This window comes from Urtica dioica, chromosome 6 (assembly GCF_054948205.1).
Source record: "Urtica dioica subsp. dioica isolate 48M chromosome 6, U.dioica_male_clone48M_v1_H2, whole genome shotgun sequence".
Taxonomy (NCBI): domain Eukaryota; kingdom Viridiplantae; phylum Streptophyta; class Magnoliopsida; order Rosales; family Urticaceae; genus Urtica; species Urtica dioica.
In genome coordinates this window covers 2,087,005-2,113,990 of record NC_142761.1, presented here as the reverse complement: position 1 = coordinate 2,113,990, position 26,986 = coordinate 2,087,005, and the positions used below count along the sequence as shown (strand labels likewise).

The following is a 26,986-nucleotide window of genomic DNA, read 5'->3' as shown; positions in this document are numbered from 1 at the left end:
CACATCCATCTGGTGAAGTTCTAGGTTGAACTGAGCAACAACTACAAGCATGATCCTGATAGTCTTGTACTTGACTACAGGAGAGAAAATCTATGTGTAATCAATGCCCTCCACCTGAGTGAAACCCTTTGCAACCAGCCTGGCCTTGTATCTCACAGGTTCACTAGGACTGGTTCCTTCCTTGATTTTATAGAGCCATCTGCAGGAAACTGGTTTATGATGCTTTGGTCTGTCAACAGTTATCCAGGTGTGATTCCTGTATAGAGACTCCATTTCCTCTTTCATGGCTTTGATCCAAAGCTTTGACTCAGTACCACTCACAGCTTCTTTGTAGTACAGAGGTTCCTTCAACTCAATTTCAAGAGCTGAGGTGAAGGCATAGGCAAGGAGCTCTGAGTAGACATGATATCCATATCTCTGAGTGGGCTTGGGAACACGCTTGCTTCTGTCTCTAACAAGCTGATAGGAGTGTGGCGAGTCATGATCATCTGTTTGACAACCCAGGTCTTGGCTTCTTTGTTCATGATCTTCAGATTCTCTGTCTTGATGGTCTTGACTGAGAGGTGTAGTTGGGGTGCTTGAGTTGTCATGTTGCTCCACCTGATCCACATCATCTTCACTGTGCTCCACCTGGCTAGGGACATCAGTTCCTGTTTGAAGCTCAATGACAATTTCCCTGGTTCTTGTGGTGTTGCTATCTGAAGCTGCTGAACCTGTCTCAATATTGTGTCTGAAACATGGAAACTCAAGTTCATTAAATACCACATCCCTACTGATAATGGTCTTAAACCCTGAGCCATCTCTCACCCACAATCTATAACCCTTGACACCTTGAGGGTAACCTAAGAAGATACACTTGAGGGATCTAGGTTCAAGCTTACCTATGCTTTGGTGTGCATAAGCAGCACAACCAAAAGTTTTAAGGTTACTAAGGTCAGGGGGTTTGTTGGATCAGACTTCTTCTGGGGTTTTGAACTCCAAGGCACTAGAGGGACACCTATTCACTAGATAAGCTGCAGTGACTATGGCTTCTCCCCAAAAGGCTTTAGAAAGACCAAAGTTGAACAACATGCACCTAGCTTTGTCTAGAAGAGTTCTATTCATCCTCTCAGCTACCCCATTCTGTTGAGGAGTCAATCTAACAGTCCTATGTCTTTGGATACCTAACTTGGCACAGAAACTATTGAACTCCTCACTACAAAACTCTAGACCATTATCAGTTCTAAGGGTTTTACTTTCCTGTCTAGCTGGTTTTCTAAGAGAGTATGCCACTCCCTAAACTTAGAAAAGGCTTGACTCTTATGTTTCAACAGATAAATCCAAACTTTTCTTGAAAAATCATCAATGATAGACAGAAAGTAGAAGTTACCTCCATGTGTTGATACCTTTGCTGGGCCCCATAGATTTGAGTGGATGTAATCAAGAGGATGCTTTGACTGATGCTTGCCAGTGCTGAACTTGACCCTGTGTTGCTTTCCCAGGATGCAGTGCTCACAAAAATCCACTTTGCTGATCTTGTCCTTGCCCAGCAGGTGTTGGTCACACATGATTTGAAGACCTCTGGCACTAATATGTCCAAGTCTGTTGTGCCACAGCTTGGCATTCTGATCTTCAGGGCTTGTGGCCATAGCAGCCTGGCCAGTGAGAGTTTCACCTATCATGTGATAGAGGCCAGTAATTTTCTGACCTCTAATAGCCACCAGTGAGCCTTTGCAGATCTTCATAGAACCATTCTTGATACTGTTGGTGTAACCTAAGTCATCAAGGACACCCAGAGAAATCAAGTTTCTTGATAGCTTAGGCACAAGCCTCACATCTCTGAGGATCCTTATAGCACCATCATGCATTTTGAAACTGACAGTACCCATGCCAGTGACTTGGCATGTTTCATTGTTTCCCATTACCACCTTGCCACCCTCAAGGCTCTTGAACTCTCCCAGCCATGCCTTATTGTTGGTCATGTGGAAAGTACACCCAGATTTGCTGAATCAGTGGTCCATCCTGATTCTCTATCACCATTGGTGATTGACAGCACTTCTCCATCACTCCTGTAACCTTCTCCAAGATTTGCTGAATCAGTGGTCTCTTGAGTGGATGTGCTGGGCTTGGAGGAGTTCTGATTCTTCTTTATCCAGGAATAACATTCCTTCTTTATATGACCAATCTTGTTGCAGTGATAGCACTTCCTGTCAGCATTAGGATTTGGAGCTTTGCTGGGGTTGGCTGACTTTGATCTGGACTTGTTCTTGCCCTTCTCCTTGGTAGAAGACCTGGTTTGGCTTCTTCCTCTGGCAAGGTGATTCTCACCTTCACCTTGTTTGTCTGACTTGATCTCCAAGGCTCTGGACTTGAGTGCAGAGATGACTTCTTCCAGGGTAATGGCAGATCTCCCATACTTGATAGCAAGCTTGACTTCCCTGTAGGTGTCTGGTAGCGAGTTCAGGATGATGATGGCTTGATTCTCATCACTTAGCTCTTCTTTTTCCCCGGAGTTGGCCAGCTCAATGTTCATCTTCAAGAACTCATCAAGATTCTGCTCAAGAGACTTGGTGGAGTCCATCTTGAACCCAAAGAGCCTTTCCTTCAGGTAGATTTTGTTTGAGAGGGACTTTGTCTGGAACAGCTCGTCCAGCTTCTTCCATATCTTGAGAGGAGTGTCTTCTTTGTCTACCAGTCTAATGACTGAGTCTGAGAGATGGAAGATGATGGTTCATGTTGCCGTCTCTAGCATCTCATTCTTCTGATCTTCAGGGAAATCAGAAGGCCACGTCACCAGATCTGTAGTCACTCGGAGCAATCTTTGTTGCGCGAGCAGCGCAGAGATATTGCGCCTCCAGATGCGGAAATCGCCGGTGCCGTCGAATTTGTCGATGTCAACCCTCATCGCTGCGAGTGGATTCCACTGCACAGGGTTTTCAGAGGTTCTTGATGTGTCAGTTGACCCCAAGGGATTCGTGAGATCGATTCTCGAATCAGATGGCGATAGTGGTACGCCTCGATCTACCTGTTCTTGATTCGAGCCCTGCGTGTCTTCCAGTGTTGCGATTCAAGAGGATCTTCGAGTCCACGAAGATCACCAAGAAGACGAGTTGTCTGAGAAGAACCAAGCTCTGATACCACTGTTATAACGATCGACCACAACTCAGATACAAATCGAGATTACTTGAATAACACGCAACTAATCAAGACACACGAAAATAACAGGAAATCAAAAGAAAAATAAAAGAAATGAAGAACACCGGATTTTATCGAGGTTCGGCGTTAACAAGCCTACATCCCCGCGAACACCTTCAGATCAAGGACGTTCGATTTGCACTAATCTTCAAGCAACAAACAAACTAATCCGATTACAACTCTTCACCAAGAGCAACCTCGAAGAAAACTCACAATCACTCAAGAATTTGGCTTTTCAGAGAATCTCACTCAATGCCTTTTTCTTACAATGAATTTTCAGCAATGCCTTTTTCTGATACAGACCAAACCATTTCCCCGAAACTGGAGTTTCTGAGAGCCAAGGGCTTATCGAGGCCTGAATCGGCATTGATGATCTCAAAGTTCCCAACTTTCATCGGTGCCAGCTTAGCCAACAGGATCGCGCCATCGTACGATTTCTGGCGAAAAGTTTTCGAGTCCGAAGAGAAGGCTGTCTCGGCCGTGAAGCGATCCCCGGATATCCTCCGATACAGCCTCGAGAAACAAGTCTCGCCCAACGTCGAGACTCTGAGGGAACATGGAGTTTCTGGGTCCCACATATTCACGATGGTCGCGAATTGGCCGAGAGTCCTCGCTCGATCCCCGGTCGAGTTCAGAAGGGCTGTCGAGGAAGTTGTGGCAATGGGGTTCGACGTTTCGAAGACCAAGTTCGTGAAAGCCACGGTTGCGATACTGTTGGGGATGAGAGAGTCGAGGTGGGAGAGGAAAGTCGAGGCGTATAAGAAGTGGGGTTGGTCCGAAGAAGAGTTTTCGACGGCCTTCAAATTGGACCCGACTTGTATGTTTTTGTCTGTGGATAATATCTCGGCAAGTATGGATTTTTTCGTGGCCGAAATGGGTTTGGAGCCGGGACAGCTGGCCAAATCTCCGATGATATTCTCTTATGCTTTGAAGAGAGCGAAGCTGAGGTGGTCTGTTTATCGTGCTCTTTTATCGAAAGGTCTGCTGAAGAGAAATGACTTTTGGGTATTGAAGTTGGTTTCGTGTTTGGAGAACAAGTTTCTTGAGACGTATGTCACGCCTTATGTCAAGGAATCTCCGGAGCTGTTGGATTTGTACGAAGGAAAGAGTAAGGCCAAAACTGTGCCATAAAACTGATAGGCGATTTTCCCATTCCTTGACAGACTGTCTTGATGATGAGTTTGTTTCTTTAGAAATTTATATGCTTGCATTGATTGCACGAGACCCATAGTTGGGGCTGGATTGTTTAAAAAAATGAAAAAAAATCCGAAATGGAATTATCAACTAAAAAAAGAACTTAAAGCTTTTTCTTTTCTTTCTTTTTATAGATCAGATGGACACAAATACAGATGATATTTTCCAACGAAAGTTGGTTATTGATCATATTAGTAAAGCTCAAATCTCTCTCTCTCTCTCTCTCTCTCTCTCTCTCTCTCTCTCTCTCTCTCTCTCGATGGATCTGAATTCAGAGGCAGAGCTCGTGGATTAAGGGTGTGGAGAGACTCGACATCCGACGCAATGCAGAGAAGTGGAGTTGGTTCGAAGAAGAGTTTTCGATGGCGTTCAAAACGGACCCGCATTGTATGTTCTTGTTTTTGGATAAGATCTCGGCGACTATGGAATTTTTCGTGGCAGAAGTGGGTGTAAAGCCCCAACAGCTGGCTAAAGCTGAGGTGTTCTGATCGAAAGGTCTGCTAAAAAAAAATTTGTCTGCGTGTTGATATTGGCTTCTTACTCGGAAAAGAAGTTTGTGAACATTTTTTTACTAAGTTTTGAGTCAGAGCTACTTCAAGATTGTGGCTGTTTAAGTTCACTCGTCTTTCACCAAATACCAAGGACTCGATCTCATGTACTCTTTTCGGCTTTGCGGCCTCTAATACAGTGAAATAGATTGAGCTAGAGAGAATAATCATTCGATTTCTTTCTAGCTCAATATATTGAGCTATTGCCTACCGTCCAAATTTTTTTTGGTAAATAAAATGTGCACTATACTCGTTATTAACTATATATGATTCATGATGCTTAATATGAGATATATAATTTACCACGACGCATATAACAAATGTGCATTTTGTATAAAGCAAACAAGCGGATATAGATATTCAGCCTTTTAAGTTCATGAAGTTCTAATGTTTTAATATATTTGAGTTGGCAATGTTTTCACTTTGGTCCACAATGACCATAACGCAACGAATTTGGGTTTCTTCGTTAATAAAATCGAAGAAATAGGAGCTCTGGAGAAGCTTGAATGGAATAACATATAATACTGAGAAGTGATTATTTTTTTTTTTTTTGAGAATCCTTCTGCACTTGTCACCAAGGGAGGAAAATCAACAACTTTGCTTCGGTTCCAAGCAAGATGAACATTCATTTGGTAACATATATTATTTATGGAGTACATATCTCTTAATTATAGACTTATTATATTGCCCTAGATAATCAATATAACGTCCTCTTATACATCATAAAATTATATAATGTTTTTCTTCACAAATTCAAGAAGAACGGAATTGGTGACTACAAATACAAACAGGTCTTTGCATGAAGGTCTTCTAAATTTCGTCGTGCAAATTTTAAAAGAAATATTGCAGAAGTATTTTTTTCGTATCGGCTACAGTACATAGGGATGAACCGGTGGTCTTTAAACTTGTGGTGTGGTTACTGTTTGACCCTTCAATATTTTATGTGCTCATTATTATAATCCGGACATCCACTTTTGGTTGTTCAAAACAAATGAATGAATCTGATTTTGGGCATTCAATATTCCAGTTCCATTGATATCCTCATTATCACGGCACAAGGGTCTTATGTGCCTGAGAGATGAAAAGCTGAATGAAAATAGAGAATGCAAATTATGCTATAAACCTGTGGTGACTTCTTTTTATGTTAGAGTGCCTTTATCCATATAATATTTAAACTCCCATATTTTGTTTCTCTTATTTGTTTTGTTTGTTCTGCTATGTTTGTCATTTAATTTTAAAATTTACAAGACATCTTCTATGATGATATATATTTTGGAATCATAAGATTTGTTACATTTTGATTTTTTTTTTTTTAATGAAATTCAAATTCTATATATACAAACTGTTAATTCTAAAATAACCAATTAAATTCAATTTTTGTCATTACGCCAAAATATATTTATAATATTATCATCGGCCACCCTTAACTTAAATTTCTGGGTTCGCCCTGAATCCGAACATCCACTTTTGGTTGTTCAAAATGAATGAATGAATCTGATTTTGGTTGTTCAATATTCCAGCTTCAAGAGTATCCTCAAAACATGAGCATCCTCTGTGCCTGAAAGATGAAAAGCTGAATGAAAATAGAGAATGCGAATTATGCTCAAAACCTGTGGTGGCTCCTTTCTACGTCTGCAATGAATCATGCGAATGTTACATCCATAAATCATGCGGCGATTTGCCGACTCAGATCAACCACTCTTTTCATCCTACTCACACCCTCTACTTGGAACGTTCCATGTCCAAGTCATGTACAATTTGTCTCAAAGACTTCAAAGAACGTTCCCTATTTTACAAGTGCTACGACTGCGATCTCACAATGGACTTGGAATGCGCAATGATGATGATGACGTCATCGGTAGGGTCTGAAAAAGGCCTCCAACACTTGAGCCATCCACATCCTCTGTCTCAGCAGATTGTTGTTGTCTCAGAAAGTAAGGCACTGAAATGCCAGGCTTGTGAGTCCATGATTTCGGGCGAGGCTTATGGATGCGCTCACTGTGACTACTTCTTGCATAAACAGTGCGCCGAGGCTCCGCTGGAAACGTCGCAGCATCTTCTTCACCCTCGCGGCAACCACACTCTTTCATTCGTTGTCACCCGAAGGAGCTTCAATTGCAGAATCTGCGAGAAGGAAAAGAAGAGCTTGTGCAACTTCAAGCTGAAGTGCAATCACTGTGATTTTGAGTTGTGCTGGAAATGCCACCTCACTGTGAAGAATATCATTAGGTGTGAAGAGCATGAGCACAACAAGCTTTGGTTCGTCGAGAGAACTCTAGGCGGAGAGGATGATATCGATCGCTGCGACGGCTATGATGCTTATTGTAATCGACCTGATCGCATCGGGGACGCTGATATTTTGAAGGAGTTCAAACGCGGTGTTATGTCATCGATACTTAAATGCTTGGATTGCAGTTTCAAATTCCACCTGCTTTGTGGTCCCTTGCCGTCCATAGTTAAGGACGAGTGTCATATCCACTCTCTCACTCTTCACGACTCTCTCATTGAAGACGGCTCTGTAGAGTTTTACTGTGATGTTTGCGAGACTGAAAGAGATCCCAGGATTCGCGTATACTATTGCGAGGAGTGCAAATATTTTGCTCATGTTCACTGCCTAATTCCCAAGGTGATTCACTTTCCTCCATGAATGTCAAAGCTAGATAGCAGTTTGGTGAATTGTTTTTGGTATAATAACATTATTTGGGGAATTAGAAACACTAGCAATTGCTACGTCTCTTAGAGTGAACTTGAACCCATCAAGATAATCAAAGGACCTGACCACTAACCAAACCTCTAGGTATTATTGTTTATATTTTAAATGTAATTTTTTCAATTTAATAAATAAAATAAATATTCATTATTAAAAATATATTAATAAAGACCTTTTATAGGAAAATAAAATAGAATTCTCTGTAGATATTTGAAACATGATATGTTCAAAAACTATGTTTTTATGTGACCTATCTTATATTAGATCAGGTATATTTATAATTGAGTGGGTAGAAGGAAATGAAAAATATATATTTTTAAGTTCATATATTTACCTAGATCTGACAATGTTTATATTTTGAAAAGCATTACAAACCCACTGTGTTTCAATGTTGTTAGATTTTAAGTGCATTGTGGGGAGAGCTTGAAGGTGTTAAGCTTGAGTCCCTCAGGAAAGAAACTTGCGAGGAAGAAGAATCGACAACGCTGACATTGAAGGATCTAATACACAAACTAGAAGGGTGGGAGAAAGAATCTCTCCAAACAGTTTACAAATGGGAAAACACTAGATCATCTAACGACAAAGGGAAATCATCGAGACTCTTGAGCGACGAAGAGATCGATGACACTCTACGGCTCTCTCGCTTCACACGTGAGGAATTCGCCTATTTCTTTGGCAAGCTAAAGAATCATTTCGAATCAATAATGCCTCTGGAACTGAAACCTAGCGATTTGGGGTTAAAGTTGGTCAAAGTGAAAGGCTACTTCATACCTCGCTCCCTGGCCGATGTACTCAAAACGTTGTTGCAGCGTTACGGAGACGATATAATTCCCTGGGATGAGTCTAAGGAGTTCAAAGGCTTCGTGCTTTTCATTCTGTGTCAAGTGGTGAAAAGAATGAACGAGACTATGGTGAAGGACATAACCAAAGAACTTCTTCAAGAATGGTATTATCACTTGATGTTCTTGAAGAAATGTGGTTCTAAGGCAGTGTTTGCTCGTAGGCAGTTCGAGAGGCTTGTGGAGGCTTTCTTGGGTTTTCAAGTGCACAGACTGGAGAACGAAATCCCGACGGAGCTGCAAAGAAAAAAGGAAGAATTGGAGCGGAAGTTGGAGAAGTGCGAGGAACACAAAGGGCCGTCTGAGAAATCGGAGTACATGAAGCACTGCCTAAAGAAAGCTTCTGAATTGGAATGGAGGGATGGCCATTCATGTTTGCCTAAACAAGACGATCAAACTCTGTCGTCGGATTCTGAAGAGTCGTCGGATTCTGAAGAACGGTGGGAGTAATATTTTATACATGTTGGATTGTTGTTGTTGCCGAGGTTGTTTGAACTTAATTAAGTACTTTGTTTATTTAGTTGTGTGTTATTTTTTGCAAATTTACCATTTTTTTTTTGCAAAGTAAATTATCCAAAGTGTTGTGTGTTTGAATTAAGGGTTAATTACTATATGTTGACATGCTTTTCTGTAACGAGAAGTTTGGTTGCGAAAATAAAGTTGAAAACAAAATTCTTCTTCTTCTAGCATATATTTGCGATTCCTTCTTTTGAACTTAATTAATATTTTCTAATAGTTTTATATCATATAATCATTGTAACCATGGACGGAGAAAGAGAACTAACCGGGGAAGCTAATTTGAAAAAAAAAAACGTTTTAATGGTGGGCTAATTTGTAAATTTATAAGGTAAATAAAGTAATTTTTAAAAATAAAAAAAATGGGTCAAAAGTGTAAATTTTCAAGATAAAAAGTTATATTTTTTTTTAAATTAGTAAAAACTGTAGCTCGTCCCTGATTATAACTAGAATATTCTTATAACTACATGCATATGTATTTCAAAACCTGCTTAATTATAGGATACGATTGTTCAACATTTATCCATATTCACACCAAACAAGGAATAATGCATGATCGTTTTCTCCGATCAACAGTCCATTTGTGAGGCTAAAGTTGAAAACAAAATGAGAGTCCATTTGGTTTTCAAATCTCATTGTGTTGTGGTACCAAGTATAGTCATACCATTTTCAAAGTGGAGACTGCGGATTCAATCTTATTTTTATTTTTTTCATAAAAAGTATCGTTGTGTTTGTACCAAGGATTCAAATATTGTTACCAATCAGATACAGATAGTCTAATGTTATTGAGATACCGATTACTGGGAGCACTACTAGGAAAATCACGTTTGGTGGCGGTTTTTTTATGCCACTAAACACAAAAGATGACACTAAAAAAAGTGCTACATATTTGAATGCTACTAAAACTTATAAAGTTTTAGTGGCGGTCAAAATTTTAGATGGCGGTTGATATTTAAGCGCTATTATAAGTAAATGACCGCCACTATATATTTATATATATATATATATATTTAAATTTTAATAAATATTGAATTCATATTTGTTTGATTCAATTTTGTATTTTACTATTTTTTGTTCAAAATTAATTAATTTAATAATATCATTTAATTTGTCCTTTTCGTCCTCGTACTGCACTTCCGACGGCTTTTTTTTTCATTTTAGTTTCGCTCTATGTGGTCTTGCTTTCCGTAGAGAACTGCTATCGTTCAAGGTGGTAAGGGATTAAATGTTTACACCGAAGCTATTTCGCTCTAGAGTACAATCCTTTGTGCATTTTCAATATATGAACTTCATAGATGTCACCTGCTCGATCTGTAGAGAGAGAGAGAGAGAGAGAGAGAGAGAGAGAGGAGAGAGATGTCCCAGACCGCCATTTCCACCAAATCAGTGCTCTTAGAAACCAAACGAAAGTGTTGGTTAGACATGAAGCAAAAACGTAAACAAATAAATAAATGTAATCTGACCAATCTCTATGCATCTTCTCGTGTGATCTCCCAAATCTTCAATTTACCAATGCTACGACGACTATTTGAAAGGGAAATTAAATAAAGAAGAGGCAAGCTAATGAGGAGGGAAATAAACCACTAACTCCGCCTTTTTTTTATATATGAACATAAGTTTAAGGTAACCAACCACTAACTCCGTTTTTTTCTCAAAAATAAAACAACTAACGCTACTTTATAGATTCCTCTACTTTATATATATATAATATAATATATAATAGTGTACAAAACGGTTCATGTTGTAATATCTTGAGGTCTTTGGGCCATTTTTGTTGTGCTTGGATTTTGTTGTTTTGAGCTTCCAAATTAGAACTTGTCTTAAATTAGTCTTCTTTGCATTGGCCCTTGTTTAGATATTCATATCGTGGAAACCAATCAAGAAACACTGCTTTGTTTTCTCCTTAAATTTGTTTAAGATTAAAGTTAATATCTACATGTTGTTCTCAAGCTCACCATGCCATTTGCCAAAGAGCAAAAATAAAAAAACATGGATAGTGACGAGATTAGGAAATGCAAGTCATCTGATATTCACTTTCTGTGAGAGAGTTATGAGTTTGGCTATCCAATCCAACAAACTCACACTATTCCTCTAAAAAAAGATTGGTTTCAGACCAAATCAGATTTACGTCCGAAACGCCACAAAAATCCGGTACAAGAAACCGCAAGGATTCTTTGAGAAACTGGAGCTAAATTGGGCTCAAACTGACATGACATGTTTGGTTTTGCTCTATTTATGTACAACTTTCTTTTGCAGATCAGTTTGGTGTTTTCTTTATGATCACGTTTTAACCAACAATTGTTCTAGGACAACGATGAATCATTGTTGGAAAGTTCTCGGCTTTTCAAGTTCCTGAAATTGTCATTCATGTCTAACTTCAAAAAAGAATGGAAGAACACTCCGGTGAAGCCATTTCCTTCAAAGCGATTATTTTTTTTTTAAATCGAAGAGTCCTTACGTACTTGTCACCAAGGCAGGAAAGGAAACAAGTTTGCTTCAGCTCCAAGTAAGTTGATAATTTACTTGGTCCTGCACAAAAAGATTAAACCAAGCTCTGTAAAGAATACTCGGAAGTTCTGGAACCCTGAATCCTTTCTTGTGTAAATCTTAATCTAAAGATTACAAACAAATAAAATTTGAGTACAATTGAATAATGGAATTCCTTAATTAGTTTGGAAAAAAATTTCTTCTCTTCTCTTCTCCTTCTCCTCATCTTCTCTTTTCATTCTTTCAAAAACAAAAATGAAAACTATACCAAACACTTTTTTCAGTTTTTTCACTTTCTCAAAAACAAAAATGAAAACTGTACCAAACAGCTTTTTGAAAACAACTGCAAAATAATTTTTCAATACAACTACAAAAATTAGAAAATAGAAAACAAAAACTTTTTGAGTTAACTACCAAACACAACCTTAAGTTTTTCCTGGTACAGTTCCAACAGCTCCGAAGCGTCGTTCTCGTACGGCTCGACGTACTTCTTCAGGAATCTCTCTTCGGAGGCTATCAACAATGTATTTAAGTTGACTTTCTTCCCACTCACCAAACCCTTCTCGAGAAGAGCCTTATAAACCATACACCTCGGAATTATCCGCTTCTTTACACTCATCTCACCCACGAAAAACTCCATGACAGCCGAGATCTTCCGCTCGGAACACTGCATGGAATAAGGGTTGAACCGAAAGAGCTTCGAAGCCTCGTCTTCGGAGAAACCACACCTCCGAAGCGTATAGACCTTATTCTCCCACGTCGATTCGCTCAACGACAGAGACACGAGCACCGCAGCAGTGAAGCTTCCTCTCGAAGAATCGAACCCAATCTTCGTGACTTTCTCGACTCCCCTGCGAAACCGATCTGGATGACAAGCGAAGGTTCTCGGGTCGTGTTCAAGGCGCGAAGCTATTTTGGAATCGGAGACTCCGTGTTCCCGCAAAATGTCGCAATTAGACACAACGTAGTTGAAGTAAAAGCAGAGGATACCCGGGTAATGTCTAACGGCATTGACGGTTCTCTTATCGCACTTTAAAATACTCCGTAGGTAGTCATAAGAGGGTATAATCTTATCACTTAAACTGCTTTTCAAGAAATTTGGGAACACCGGCAACATTTTGGCAATCTCGGGCTCTGAGAATCCTTTGGATTTCAAAAACTCCAATTTGGGCAGAAGAGTTTTTTCGGTATCTGATAACAGCACTGTTGGGTGTGTTCTAACAAGTTTCGCTATTTGGGTTTTACTGAAACCGTAACTCCTGAGAAACTCTCTGGCTTTGTCTGGTTTATCAGGAGTATCAAATTTAACGTACTTGGAAGTTGATAAAGCCGTTTCAGAAGAGAACCCAAGTGAGTTTTTGAGGTAAGAGACGACAAAGGAGTTCCTTTTCTCATCCTCTAAACAAACAGAAAACCATCTCGATCTCGGAGAACTAAAGTTAGGGTTTTGATGAGAGACCTGAGAGCCCGGCACGGAAGAGAATGGCTTTGCGGAGGAGCTGAGACCAAGGTTTCGACATTGGAGACGAAAGGAACGAGGTTACAGATTATCGCCGTCGAATTCCACTCTGATGACGACGAAATGCAGATACGACACGAAAAGCTTCAAACGCAAATGCGCCAAATACTCTTCTTTTTTAATATTTTCAATTTCCTTAGCGTCATGTAATTTTGAATAAACTACATGTCGTTTAATTGATAGTGCTTTCTATTAGTTAGATAAATCATGTGAAAAAAAAAAAAAAAAACGGGCTAGCTATCTAGCCAAAATTAGACCATTTTTTAAAATTATAGCTCAACAATGAGTTTAATTGGTTAATTAGCTCAATTCACTAACAAACAATATCATATTTGTATTATACCTCTCCAAACAATTTTTGTGCCACGGACTTAAATTCCCCATCACTCATCGCTGACAGATCATCGAAGGTCTTCATCACCAGAGCGAAGTCGAGTCCCTCTTCGCCGTCGAGAAGCCCAAATTCGTGATCCTCGTCGGGACTGAGTACCGATCAGATTAATCGGATTAACTATCACATTTAATACGCATAATTGGACTTGCAACATTCGAACGGTCGAATGACGGTAGCCGCCATCGGAATGACAGAGTGAATCGCAAGAACCGGTATGATGCTATCTAGCTATCTAGCTATAATTAGACCCTTTTTTAAAAATTATAGCTCAACAATGAGTTTAATTTACCTAATATTTACCAAACATTGGCTATTTAGCAATATCAAACGTTTAAGTTGGCTATTTTTCTAATTTTTTGTTAAATTTAAGCAAGCCGATAAGAAAGAGTTTGTAGCTAAAGCGTTGGAGATCCCGGAACATCCATTAAACAATAGAAGTAATGCCAATGGTATATAGAAGAAAATATCTCAATAGCTAGCCCTAGACAACACGGTTGTAATTTATTACAAAAAATTAGGTAACTAGCCAATTAAAACGTTTGGAATTGTTATATAACCAATGTTTCGTAAATCTTAAGTAAATAGTCATAAAGATGACGTGACATTCCTGTTTTGCCCTTACATTAAAATTGAAATGTAGAGTATTTACGTCAATTTACACGTGTAAATACATGGACTTGGCAATTTACATAAAATTTACAAAACGTTGACTATATAGCAATATAAAACTGGAAATATCGTTATATACCTAATAGACCCTATTTATTATAGTTTTATTTGTAACGTAAAGGAAAAATATTCAAATATTATATGTATATATATATATATAAAACGGTACCGTATTCAATGGACCCTTTTGGCGGAGCTTATTAAGCCTGTATATGGATTTTCAAATATTTCTATTGAGGTCCTTCAAATCTGGGGATTTTAATTTTTGGTATTTCAAAGCTCTATAATTTACAAGTGATTTTACTTTCGTTTTAAATATTATTTTTTTTATCAAATGAAAGATATTATGGACATCAAAATATCAATTTCATGGCCTTTTAACTTTTTCCATCTTTTCATTTGGGTATTATTGAAGAACTCAATTAGTTTTTAATTTATTTTATTTTATTATACAGACAATTTAAATGTAAAAATTACATTATTTGCCCAGAGTTTGAGAATGGGGCTTTTATGCCCCTTTCACGTTTTCTTTTTAGAAATGCGTCGCATTTGCATATAATTTTACACAAAAAAGAGGCACTTATTTATAAACAAATTTGAAATGGAGCATAGATGCATATCACTAAAAAAAATGGGGCAATCCAATCCATTTCTCAATTCAAATACTGCATGTGTACTACGATCTCATGAGCAAGCGTATGGGTTATTACTCTATTACCCTCGAAGGAAGTAACGTAACAACTGTTGACTCTACTATCAACTTTCTTTCTGATAGCCGCCTTTTAATCGCCTTGATGCGAGAAGGCAATCGATTTCCACCGATTCATGAGCAAAGTCATGGGATTTGGCATACCTCAAATCTAGATAACTAGAGTGTTAAATATGGAATACTTAGAAGTTAGCTAGCCTATAAATAAGAATTATTGGTAGAGATTAGGGATATAAATTGTATGAGAAATTAGAGTGTGAAGAATAATTCCTAATTGGTAGAGAAACTAGAAGTTACCACCATTGAAATTTCGTATTGTTTATATTTCATTCAATCCTAGAATACCATTTCGTATCAGTGTCCGTTCTGCGCTGAAAAGGTTGCTGCTTTGCCTTTTGGAACTCGAACAGACGGATCAGAAAACTAGTCGCTGCAATATACTCTCTCGCTTCTCTGTCGAGTCTAAGACAAATCGATCTGAGATGCCCAAAAAAAAACTACTTTAAATCTTGGTAGCGCATCAAGATTCCAAACAGGGCTCCGAAACCCTCCGGCAAAGAAGAAATCGCGAATCGGTCACCGTCAGTCAATCCATAGCCCGACTCGACAGGGTGTAAATAGTATGAACAGTTTGTTGACCAAGTATAAATAACAGCAGGTATGTAAAAAATTCCCACATAAATATGACTATTGCTAAGAAAATCTTCTCTGTTAACTTACCTATTTCTCAGTCAGATCAACATGGCAAAGGGAAGAACAAAAAAAATAAAAAAAAATCCTGATCTACATTTAGAAAGAAATAAAATTAAAAATTAATCAAATTTTAAGTTTTTCCTGATACAGTTCCAACAGCTCCGACTCGTCGTTCTCGTACGAATTGACATACTTCTCCAGGAATTTCTCTTCAGAGGCCATCAACAACGTAGTTAATTGGACGCTGTCCTCACTCACCAAACCTTTCTCGAGAAGAGCGTTATAAACCATACACCTCGGGATTATCCTCTTCTTCAAGCTCAGTCCAAAGACCGCTGGTTGCTTGGCAACCAAGGAAGGCCTCCAATTCATCTCACCCACGAAAAAATTCATCGTCGTCGAGATCTTCTGCTCAGAACGCTTCATAGAATTAGGGTTGAGCCGAAAGAGCTTCGAAGCCTCGTATTCGGAGAAACCACAATTCCGAAACACCTTAACCTTTTTCTCCCACGTCGACTCGCTCAACGACAGAGACACGATCACCGCAGCAGCGAAGGTTCCTCTCGAAGAATCGAACCCCATCTTCGCGACTTTCTCGACGGCCCCGCGAAACCGATCCGGATGAGAAGCAAGGGTTCTCGGGTCGCGTTCGAGGCACGAAGCTATTTTGGCATCGGAGACTCCGTGTTCCCGCAAAATGTCGCAGTTAGACAAGACGTAGTTGAAGTGAAAGCAGAGGATATCCGGGAACTGTCTAATGGCATTGACGGTTCTCTTATCGCACTTTAAAATACTCCGAAGGTAGTCATAACATGGTATGATCTTATCACTTAAACTGGTTTTCAAGAAATTTGGGAACAACGGCAACATTTTGGCGATATCGGGCTCCGAGAATTCTTTGGATTTCAAAAACTCCAATTTGGGCAGAAGAGTATTTTCGGTATCTGATAACAGCACTCTTGGGTATGTTCTAACAAGTTTCGATATTTGGGTTTTACTGAAACCGTAACTCCTGAGAAACTCTACGGCTTTGTCTGGTTTATCAGGAGTATCAAATTTAACATACTTGGAAGTTGATAAAGCCATTTCAGAAGAGAACCCAAGTGAGTTTTTGAGGTAAGAAACGACAAAGGAGTTCCTTTTCTCATCCTCTAAACAAACAGAAAACCATCTCGATCTCGGAGAACTAAAGTTAGGGTTTTGATGAGAGACCTGAGAGCCGGCACGGAAGAGAATGGCTCTGCGGAGGAGCTGAGACATAGGTTTCGACATTGGAGACGAAAGGTACAGATTATCGCCGTCGAATTCCACTCTGATGACGACGAAATTCAGATGCGACGCGAAAAGCTTCAAACGCAAATGCCCCAAATACTAGGGTTTTAGACATTACAAACAATGTGTACTATTCTCTTTTTTTTTTCTTTTCAATTTCCTTAGCGTCATGTAATTTTGAATAAACTACATGTCGTTTAATTGATAGTGCTTTCTATAAGTAAAATAAATCACACAAAAAAAAAATACAAAAAAACAAAAAACAGGTTAGTTAACTAGCTAAAATTAAACCCCTCTTTTAAAATTATAGCTCAACAATGAGTTTAATTGGTTAACTAGCCAAATTCATTAACAAACAATATCATATTTTTATTATATCCCTCCAAACAATTTTTTTGCCACAGACTTCAATTCCCCACCATTCCTCGTTAATAGATCATCGAAAGGCTTCATCGTCGGAGCGAAGTCGAGTCCTTCACCGTCGAGAAGCCCGAATTTGTGATCTTCGTCGGGACGGAGTAGTGATCAGATTAACACACGCAGAGCTAATCCGATTAGCATTCATAGTTAATCGGATTAACTATCACATTTAATACGCATAATTGGACTTGCGACATTCAAACGGCCGGATTGACGCAACCGCGAGACTCGCCGATGTTCGAGATCGTTTTTAGAAGAGGATCGTCAATCGGATTAACCTTCACAGTTAATCCGTTTAACTATCAAATTAATACGCAAAACTGGACTTGCAACATTCGAACGACCAGATCGGCGCAACAGCTAGACTCGCCGATGTTTGAGATCATTTTCGGAAGAGTTTCATCACAGTTAATCAGATTAACCTTCACAGTTTATCAGATTAACCTTCACAGTTAATCAAATTAACTATCGCGCGCTCTGTTTCTCTCCCCCTCTGAGATTTTCCCTCGTGCGCTTTCTCATCTCCATCGTCGATATCTGAAATTGTTTTCGAAAGAGGTTCATCACAGTTAATCATATTAATCATCGTATGTCTCTTCCTACGTGGACCTCAGAGGTCACCGACGGCGATGGCGGCTTGACCGCCATCGGAATGACAAAGTGAATTGCAGGAACCGGCCTGATGCTCAAACACTACCGTTCTCCGACCGCCGACGATCCTCTTGGCGCTAGAGAAGAAGATGAAAACGACGAAATTCTCGACTTAGGGTTCAGATTATGCAATTTTCGCTTTCGAAGTAATTGTAAATCAGATCTTCGGCGTCGCAATCGTCGTCTTCATCGCCTCCGGTGGACCGACGGTGCAATCCGACTGATTCTGGTGGTGGTGCGATCCGCGTCCGTCCAGGCCGGTGGAGAACGACGACTCCGTTGCAGCTCTTGGAGTGTGGCCGAAGGGCGGGGGTTGAGAGAGAAGTCTCTGATTCTCGAAGCTAGATTTCATATCCAATTTCCTTGGATCTCTCATTTTCATTTTGGTCTGATACGTATCAAGTAAGAGGGTATTTTTGGCACTTTGACTAAAATTGGTTATTTCACTAAATAAATACATAGTTTGGTCATTGTGTTTAGTAGCTACCCTATTAAAAGGCCAAATATTAACAAATCTCAAAAAATTTATTCACTCTTTTTTGCAAAATATCTGTTTTAAGTAAAATATTTTCAAAATAGTAAAAATTTGTCTAAAATTAATTAAATAGCCAAATATATAATAATTAATTTTATAAAAAAAAAAAAATTTCGTAAGACTAATTATTTTTAAAGTAAAAATATATATAAATTTTTTTTAATTAAAATAACTTATTCGGTGCGACATTGTCGCATCTGATATGAATATTCCCGCCAATTTTAATAAATTTGGCAAGAAAATAGCTTGGGCATTAGGTGCGACATTGTCGCACCTGAAAGTGTCGCACCTAAATGTATGACTATTAAGTGCGACATGTCGCACCTAATAAACTATTAGGTGCGACTTTTGACGTATTTTGTGCGATAATCGTCGCACCGGATGACGATTTTTGTCCTAGTGTAATAGGAGAGAAACATAAAAACCTACATAAAAAATCTCATTATAACATAATAGATTATTATTGCATTTTTTCAACTTAATAGGTCATTTGATAATAATTGCTTACTAAATTAGCCGACTTTTTATATTAGTGGAAACTGCATGTGTTTTTTTTCAAACTTATTGCAATAATAGAATTTTTATCCCATGCTTTCGAGAACCACCTACAGTGTTAATGGAATGTGGATCCAAATAAAGAACTAATTTTTTTAACTTACCACGACAGCTCCTTTATGAATGAAATCGGAATATAAAGGAAACGTTTTTTTTTGCCGAGAGAGTTGTTGGGTCTCTTTTCTTTAATTTCAGGTCCGAGTTGTTAAATTGTGTATTTTTTTTGCTTCTCGGTTCACTGAAGTCCGAGTATAGACGAATGTTTGCGATTCTATTTTAATTTTGAATGTTCATATTCAGTTTTTTTTTTCCAGACGTTCTCCATGTTTTGGCTTAAATTTTATTTTTAAGGAATTAGATGTGGATGTCTTAAGCAAGCCGATAAGAAAGAGTTTGTAGCTAAAGGAACGAATGATGAACTAGTTAAAGCGTTGGAGATCCCGGAACATCCATTAAACAATAGAAGTAATGCCAACGGTATATAGAAGAAAAGTACATAAAAAAAAGAAGAATCATAATGACAAAATTGAGAGAGAGAGAGAGAGAGGTCTATATCAAGGATTCAAATATCGCTACCGGTACCGTACCGGGACTCAGATTTTCCTTGGTTACCAGGAGATACCCTTAGTTTACTGAGACATCCAATGAAGGTAAGGGTAAATGTGCTGATAAACTTACCGTTGCTGACGTGCAGTTTACTGGAAAATATCGGACTTACGGGCAAAAAAATGTTGTACGTGAACAACTCCGTGTAAAAAATATCAATTTCATGGCCTTTTAACTTTTCCATCATTTCATTTGGGTATTATTGAAGAACTCAATTAGTTTTATTTTATTTTATTATACAGACAATTTAAATGTAAAAAATAACATTATTTGCCCAGAGTTTGAGATTACGGCTTTTATGCCCCTTTCACGTTTTCTTTTTAGAAATGCGTCACATTTGCATATAATTTTACACAAAAGAGAGGCACTTATTTATAAACAAATTTGAAATGGAGCATAGATGCATATCACTAAAAAAAAAAGGGGGCAATCCGGTCCATTTCTCAATTCAAATACTGCATGTGTACTACGATCTCACGAGGAAGCGTATGGGTTATTACTCTATTACCCTCGAAGGAAGTAACGTAACAAATGTTAACTCTACTATCAACATTCTTTCTTATAGCCGCCTTGATGCGAGAAGGCAATCGATTTCCACCGATTCAAGAGCAAAGTCATGGGATTCTGAATACCTCAAATCTAGATATGGAATACTTAGAAGTTAACTAGCCTATAAATAAGAATAATTGGTAGAGATTAGGGATATAAATTGTATGAGAAATTAGAGTGTGAAGAATAATACCTAAATGGTAGAGGAACTAGAAGTTATCACCATTGTATTTTGTATTGTTTGTATTTCATTTAATTTTAGAATATCAGTTCGTATCAATGTCCGTTCTGCGCTGAAAAGGTTGCTGCTTTGCCTTTCGGAACTCGAACAGACGGATCAGAAAACTAGTCGCTGCAATACACTCTCTCGCTACTCTGTCGAGTCTAAGACAAATCGATCTGAGATGCCCAAAAAAAAAAATTACTTATGTTGGTAGCGCATCGAGATTCGAAATGGGGCTCCAAAACTTCATAACCCTCCGGCAAAGAAGAAATCGCGAATCGGTCACCTTCAGTCGATCCATAGCCCGACTCGACGGTGTAAATAGTATGAACAGTTTGTTGACCAACTATAAATAACAGCAGGAATGTAAAAAATTCCCACATAAATATGACTATTGCTAAGAAATCTTCTCTGTTAACTTACCTATTTCTCAGTCAGATCAACATGGCAAAGGGAAGAACAAAAAAATAAAAAAAATCCTGATCTACATTTAGAAAGAAATAAAATAAAAAATTAATCAAAGAGTTTTAAGTTTTTCCTGGTACAGTTCCAACAGCTCCGACTCGTCGTTCTCGTACGAATTGACATACTTCTCCAGGAATTTCTCTTCGGAGGCCATCAACAACGTAGTTAATTGGACGCTGTCCTCACTCACCAAACCTTTCTCGAGAAGAGCATTATAAACCATACACCTCGGGATTATCCGCTTCTTCAAGCTCAGTCCAAGGACCGCTGGTTGCTTGGCAACCAAGGAAGGCCTCCAATTCATCTCACCCACGAAAAAATTCATCGTCGTCGAGATCTTCTGCTCAGAACACTTCATGGAATAGGGAAAGCGTCGAAAGAGCTTCGAAGCCTCATCTTCGGAGAAACCACACCTCCGAAACACCTTAACCTTTTTCTTCCACGTCGACTCGCTCAACGATAGAGACACGATCACCGCAGCAGCAAAGTTTCCTCTCGAAGAATTGAACCCCATCTTCGCGACTTTCTCGACGGCCCCGCGAAACCGATCCGGATGAGAAGCGATGGCTCTCGGGTTGTATTCGAGGCACGAAGCTATTTTGGCATTGGAGACTCCGTGTTCCCGCAAAATGTCGCAGTTAGACACGACGTAGTTGAAGTGAAAGCAGAGGATATCCGGGTACCGTCTAACGGCGTTGATGGCTCTCTTATCGCACTTTAAAAAACTCCGAAAGTAGTCATAAGAGGGTATAATCTTATCACTTAAACTGCTTTTCAAGAAAGTCGGGAACCGAGACAGAATTTTGGTCATTTCGGGCTCGGAGACTCCTTTGGATATCAAAAACTCCAGTTTCGGCAAAATGGTTATCTGGGCATCTGATAAGAGCACTGGTGGGTATGTTATAACAAGTTTCGATATTTGGGTTTCGCTGAAACCGTAACTCCTGAGAAACTCTACGGCTTTGTCTGGTTTTTCAGAATTATCAAATTTGACATACTTGGAAGTTGATAAAGCCATTTCAGAAGAGAACCCGAGTGAGTTTTTCAGGTAATAAACGACAAAGGAGTTTCTTTTATCGTCTTCTGGACAAACTGAAAACCATCTAATCCTCGGAGAACTAAAGTTAGGGTTTTGAAGAGAAACCTGAGAGCTGGCACGAAAAATAAGGGATTTGCAGAGGAGCTGAAACGTGGGTTTTTTTTTACATCGGAAACGAAAAGTAACGAACTTGCAGGTTTTTCGCGGTCGAATCCTGAGAATGGTCTCGCAAGCCCTAAAACCCCAAATGTCAGGGTTCAAGATATTATAGTCATTTTGAGCAAACTACATGTCGTTCAAATGATATTGCTCTCTCTACACTGTTAATATTGCTCGACTTATTATTACATCATTGTTTAAAAACAAAACGACACAACGCTGCTCTCAAAAAAAAAAAAAAAAAAAACGACACAACACTAATCTGGCTCACTATCTTTGCCTTGTAAATTCTAGTGCACAAAATTATGTTTCCCTGGTTTGACATTAGTATATAGCTTTATCGATTTCTAAAAGTTGTGCTATATGAGATTAGTTCTAAACTATAATATTCACACTAATTTAGGATCAAAATTTATTATGTTTAATTTAATCTCTTAATTTAATCCAAAATTATGATTTACATTTTTTTGTACAATTATGTTTTTATCCTTTATCATTTTCTTTTTTTTTTCTCTTCAAAAAAACTGACCCACGTTATCAGAAACTCTAGAATTACCTAACCCTACGCTTCGGAGAGAAAGCTCACCAAGAAGAACAGCATCGCCTGTCTTTTCGAACGACCTCTAGCTCCTTGACGATGAATAATCGATGACGAAATCAGAGAATCCGAGCTCCGATCCGTAGGCGGAGATCGACACCGCAATCAAATTGAGCCAACCAATTAATCATATAAAACGAATTAGTCACCAAAATATAACACTGATTCCATATTTACTCGATTAATTACCTATCATAGTATTATAATATATCGTGTCTGGTACCCTTCTACATCTAAACACAACGACCTTTTTTTTTCTCTTTCTTGATCTTCCTGTTTGCCGCCACCATATTCATTATCATCTCTAGAGCATTTTTTCTTCAAATAATTAGCAAATTAGTCATATTTACACTTTTAGATTGCTATTCAGTCAACTTTTAGTAAATATTTGATAAATAACCACGTTTACGTATTATAAATTTGACTAAAATACCCCATGTATAATAATACTAGGCGGGGACTGAAATGGAGTATTTTAGTCAATTTATAGATGTAAATACGTGGACATGACTATTTACCAAATATTTACTAAAAGTTTGCTAAATTGCAATCTTAAAGTGTAAATATGACTATATACTTAATGACCATTTGTTTTTAGGAATCTCTAACGTATTTCAACAGATAGTATTCCAACTCGATTAAAGACCTTTTATGGATCTATTGTACACATGGACAATTTCAACGGCCAATCAAAATGTGAAAATTTATGATATAAAAGAAGAAACTCTTCGAACGGGATTTCGTTACGCTCTAGACCTAAAATTTGAAAGTGCACCACTCCACTTTTAGATCTAAAAAATGCTCGATTAAAAGCTCATTGGCCAATCGGGAGTCGCAGTGGAGTCGTTGTCGCATCCTTTTTGGTTATCGTTGTTCGATTTAAAAAATCGAGCTTCGAATTAATAATCGGTCAAACTTTATATTAGAAAAAACTCAATTTGGTTATACAAGCTTAATAAAAATGTTCATGAAGTTTAAGCTAAGGGTAAAAAAGAAATATTAATTGTATAATGACAATTTATTTTGGGTTTTGGCAAATCTCGACTAACTCGCCAAAAGGTTTGTCAAATTGGGCAAAATAACTATAAATCTCTAAATTGTCAAATGAAATTTGCCAATTTGTTAAATAGTTAATGTTGGCTTAATCTTAAAAAACTAGACAATTAGTGCTAAAAATTCTACATCTTATTGTTTTTTTTTTTAAAAGGCTTATCATCATTCTACTGAAGATGCTCTAACTTCAAGTATTTCTGCTTCTCAACTAATTTATTAGTTTTATTATATTTACAAGCCTTTTTTGACTTTCTTGTGTTCATACCCTAGTCACATCTTATTTTTAGCTTCACAAGAAACAAATCCATAAGGAAATAGGAAACAAATCCATAAGAACAATTCTTATCTCTTAAAAAAAATAAAAAAATAAAAAAATAAAAAAAAAAAGTTGCTACTCTGAAACTTTGTTACTGAGTGATGATCTCCCTGAAAGACCAGTTTTCTGCTCGTACAGCTTCAATAACTCGGGAGCTTTTTCAACATAAGGCGACACATACTTCTCGAAGAATTTCTTCTCCGTAATCACCAACAGCGAACATAAAGAATGTTGTTTCTTCACCAAACCTGTCGACAACAGAGCTCGATAAAACGAAAGCCTCGGGATCACTCTCTTCCTCAGGTCGTGCGAAAAGACTCCGGGGTATTTAGCAACGTCGCGGGGCTTGAATCCCATTTCCACCGTCAAGAAATCCATAACCGCCGTGATCTTCTCTTCCGATATCGTCATAAACCATGGATTCCTCAAAAAAGCTTCCGAGATTTCTCCGTCGGACCAGCCAAGTTTCTTGTACAGACCAACCTTAACCTCCCTATTGCCCAGCAAGATCGCACTCACCGCCACGAAGAACCTCGAGTTCGAAGGATCGAAACCCATCCGCATCGCTTCCTTCACGCCCTCTCGGAACTGGACCGGGCATCTCTTGAGCACTCGCGGGCCCCACTTGATCAGCGAGATTATGTTCGCCACGGGAACTCCGTGTTCTCGCAGAGTCGCTATGTTGGCACCGAAGCTTTTATGGACACTGTACGTGAGGATATCCGGAAGCTGTTTGACGGCCTCGGCGGTCCTCTCGTCGGACCCGAGATACGTTTTTATGTACTCGTACGAAGGAATTATGGAGTTACACAAGCTTCGTTGCAAGACGTTCGGGTAAACAGATAATCGGTCGATAAGATCGGGCCGCGAAATGCCCTTACTCATGAAAAACTCCAATTTGGGCAGAATTATTTTCTCGGGGTCGGCGATGAGTACGCGAGGGAATGACCTGACGAGCCTGGTGATCTGGTCGAGTTCGAAACCGAAATTCCTTAAGAACTTTACGGCTTTGTCTGGTTTATCGGGAGCACGGAATTTGACCAGCCTGGAAGCTGATAAAGCAGCTTTTTCGGTGAACCCGAGCGAGTTAATCAGATAAGAGACCGTAAGAGATTGTTGATCGTTCTTCGACTCTGAAGCGACTGAGAGTGAGAACCATCTGAGACTACAAACATCGCCGGTCTCTGCTAAATCTCTTACACTAGAACGACGAACAAGTAGAATGGCTTTTCGGAGAGAAAAAGACATGGTCTTTCCTTTGGAATTGAAGAACGAACGAACAATGCTTCAGCTTCAGTGCTTGAGCTCGTTTGTCACCGAAATCTGAAAATAAAAGAGAAAATTCATAATGATGTCATTTGACTCTACAAAATCTAATTTTTTTTTCTTCTTCTTTAAGATATACTATATAGTTATCACAGACTAATACATATAAATCGTATAAAGAAATGAAAAGAAAATTAAAAATATCAAAAACCGAAACGGATTAAGCAACCTTGATGGCAGAATGTTCGTGAATAGTGGACAAAATCTGTAAAAATGGGATCTAAAGTGAAAACCAAAATTGTTTTCGAAATCTAAAAATATTGAAACAACTTACGCTGAAAGCATTGGATCACTACAATTCGATCCCTAATCGAACGGTTAGGGTAACAAAAATTTAGAAGAATGCTGGCCATACTTGGAAGTTGATAAAGCCATTTCAGAAGAGAACCCAAGTGAGTTTTTCAGGTAATAAATGACAAAGGAGTTTCTTTTATCGTCTTCTGGACAAACTGAAAACCATCTAATCCTCGGAGAACTAAAGTTAGGGTTTTGAAGAGAAACCTGAGAGCTGGCACGAAAAATAAGGGATTTGCGGAGGGGCTGAAACGTGGGTTTTTTTTACATCGGAAACGAAAAGTAACGAACTTGCAGGTTTTTCGCGGTCGAATCCTGAGAATGGTCTCGCAAGCTCTAAAACCCCAAATGTCAGGGTTCATGATATGAAAGTCATTTTGAGCAAACTACATGTCGTTCAAATGATATTGCTCTCTCTACACTATTAATATTGCTCGACTTGTTACTACATCATTGTTTAAAAACAAAACGACACAACACTAATCTGGCTCATTATCTTTGCCTTGTAAATTCTACTGCACAAAATTATGTTTCCCTGGTTTGACATTAGTATATAACTTTATCGATTTCTAAAAGTTGTGCTATATGAGATAATTTCTAAGCTATAACATCCACACCAATCATGACCAAAATCTAATATGTCTAATTTAATCTAAAAATATTATTACATTTTTTGTGTAATTATATTTTTACCCTTTATCATTTTCTTTTTCATTTTTGTTTTTAAAAAAACTGACTCACGTTATCAGAAACCTTAGGATTACCTAACCCTATGCGGCAGAGAGAAAGCTCACCAGAAAGAGCAACATCGCCACGTCTTTTCGGCTGAGCTCTAGTTCCTTGACGATGAATTATTGACGACGAAATCAGAGAATCCGAGAGCTTCGATCCGGAGACGGAGATCGACACCGCAGTCAAATTGAGCCGAGTCTATGGCTGTTACCGAAAAGCGTACGTCATCAACATCGTCACCGGAGAAGAAATCATCGTCTACGGTTCCGATGCGAGTGAGGTGCAAAAATGGACAGCGACGGAGATTCGCCGATGAGGACGACGAAGAAAACAATGGGTGTTAGGAATAGTCATCAATGCATGATATATAAAAAAACAGTCGCTAAAATGGACCGTCAAACCACAAATTTATTTGTTGTGTTTCACTTTCTCGAATGAGTTATACCCACGATAAATTGATATTGATTTATTAATATTGTTGTCAATAAATTGTTTAGTTTATTTACATAATCGTCAATAATCTATATGATTTATTGACATTGTCGAAATTGCAAAAAAAAAAAAAAAATTAAATCTGGAAAAATTGGGAAAAAGAAAAATCTGCGACTTCTTTGAAGATTTAGTGACATTTTTCCTTTAATTGACATCGATGTCAATGAAAAGACAACAATGTTGATAAATGTTTAACAATTTTTCAGATTTTTCAGACATTTTTTTAACAGACTTTTTAGAATTCTAAGA

General features: G+C 38.4%; 7 protein-coding genes across 8 annotated transcripts in view; 2 read left to right on the top strand and 5 right to left on the bottom strand.

The window, feature by feature from the left end:
• The window catches only part of LOC149392833 (uncharacterized), a 97,641-nt gene extending 92,610 nt beyond the window's left edge, over nt 1-5,031 (top strand). The window contains exon 3 of the transcript XR_016299804.1: nt 4,864-5,031. The gene's annotated coding sequence lies outside the window, so the exon portion shown is untranslated. The remainder of the gene's footprint in view (nt 1-4,863) is intronic.
• LOC149392835 (uncharacterized) lies at nt 91-1,961 on the bottom strand. The gene is made up of 2 exons (XM_089617062.1): nt 1,370-1,961; nt 91-713 (listed from the first exon to the last, which is right to left on the bottom strand). Exons 1-2 carry the CDS (start codon nt 1,959-1,961, stop codon nt 91-93), a joined length of 1,215 nt encoding a protein of 404 aa, XP_089473188.1.
• LOC149392834 (transcription termination factor MTERF8, chloroplastic-like) lies at nt 2,696-4,305 on the top strand. Its single transcript, XM_089617060.1, has 3 exons — nt 2,696-2,708; nt 2,752-2,988; nt 3,455-4,305. The coding sequence occupies exons 1-3, from the start codon at nt 2,696-2,698 to the stop codon at nt 4,303-4,305; spliced, it is 1,101 nt and encodes a 366-aa protein (XP_089473186.1).
• Nucleotides 5,032-11,874: 6,843 nt separating the features above from the next.
• LOC149392832 (uncharacterized) lies at nt 11,875-12,988 on the bottom strand. Its single transcript, XM_089617059.1, has 2 exons — nt 12,928-12,988; nt 11,875-12,866 (listed from the first exon to the last, which is right to left on the bottom strand). The coding sequence occupies exons 1-2, from the start codon at nt 12,986-12,988 to the stop codon at nt 11,875-11,877; spliced, it is 1,053 nt and encodes a 350-aa protein (XP_089473185.1).
• A 2,429-nt stretch (nt 12,989-15,417) lies between these two features.
• LOC149392831 (uncharacterized) lies at nt 15,418-16,834 on the bottom strand. The gene has a single exon (XM_089617575.1). It carries the CDS (start codon nt 16,722-16,724, stop codon nt 15,576-15,578), a length of 1,149 nt encoding a protein of 382 aa, XP_089473701.1. The 5' UTR covers nt 16,725-16,834; the 3' UTR covers nt 15,418-15,575.
• A 3,763-nt stretch (nt 16,835-20,597) lies between these two features.
• Nucleotides 20,598-21,998, bottom strand: LOC149392830 (uncharacterized). Its single transcript, XM_089617568.1, has one exon. The coding sequence runs from the start codon at nt 21,744-21,746 to the stop codon at nt 20,781-20,783; it is 966 nt and encodes a 321-aa protein (XP_089473694.1). The 5' UTR covers nt 21,747-21,998; the 3' UTR covers nt 20,598-20,780.
• A 1,786-nt stretch (nt 21,999-23,784) lies between these two features.
• LOC149392829 (transcription termination factor MTERF15, mitochondrial-like) lies at nt 23,785-25,845 on the bottom strand. 2 transcript variants are annotated; one of them, XM_089616589.1, is made up of 2 exons: nt 25,494-25,845; nt 23,785-25,216 (listed from the first exon to the last, which is right to left on the bottom strand). In XM_089616589.1, the coding sequence occupies exon 2, from the start codon at nt 25,139-25,141 to the stop codon at nt 23,969-23,971; it is 1,173 nt and encodes a 390-aa protein (XP_089472715.1). In that variant the 5' UTR covers nt 25,142-25,216; nt 25,494-25,845; the 3' UTR covers nt 23,785-23,968. The 2 variants fall into 2 exon arrangements, with proteins under 2 accessions (XP_089472715.1, XP_089472716.1); XM_089616590.1 differs by having other exon boundaries at nt 25,721-25,845.
• Nucleotides 25,846-26,986: the final 1,141 nt, after the last annotated feature.

What these genes read in the sequence shown, in the direction of transcription:
- LOC149392835 (XM_089617062.1), bottom strand. Translation starts at nt 1,961, where the DNA reads ATGACCAACAATAAGGCATGGCTGGGAGAGTTCAAGAGCCTTGAGGGT. An exon ending in AAAGGTATCAACACATGGAG is followed by an intron (nt 714 to 1,369) that starts GTAACTTCTACT and finishes ATATTGAGACAG; the next exon opens with GTTCAGCAGCTTCAGATAGC.
- LOC149392834 (XM_089617060.1), top strand. An exon ending in CGAATCAGATGGCGATAGTG is followed by an intron (nt 2,989 to 3,454) that starts GTACGCCTCGAT and finishes ATGAATTTTCAG; the next exon opens with CAATGCCTTTTTCTGATACA.
- LOC149392832 (XM_089617059.1), bottom strand. Translation starts at nt 12,988, where the DNA reads ATGTCGAAACCTTGGTCTCAGCTCCTCCGCAAAGCCATTCTCTTCCGT. An exon ending in CTTCCGTGCCGGGCTCTCAG is followed by an intron (nt 12,867 to 12,927) that starts GTCTCTCATCAA and finishes CTGTTTGTTTAG; the next exon opens with AGGATGAGAAAAGGAACTCC.
- LOC149392831 (XM_089617575.1), bottom strand. Translation starts at nt 16,724, where the DNA reads ATGTCGAAACCTATGTCTCAGCTCCTCCGCAGAGCCATTCTCTTCCGT.
- LOC149392830 (XM_089617568.1), bottom strand. Translation starts at nt 21,746, where the DNA reads ATGGCTTTATCAACTTCCAAGTATGTCAAATTTGATAATTCTGAAAAA.
- LOC149392829 (XM_089616589.1), bottom strand. Translation starts at nt 25,141, where the DNA reads ATGTCTTTTTCTCTCCGAAAAGCCATTCTACTTGTTCGTCGTTCTAGT.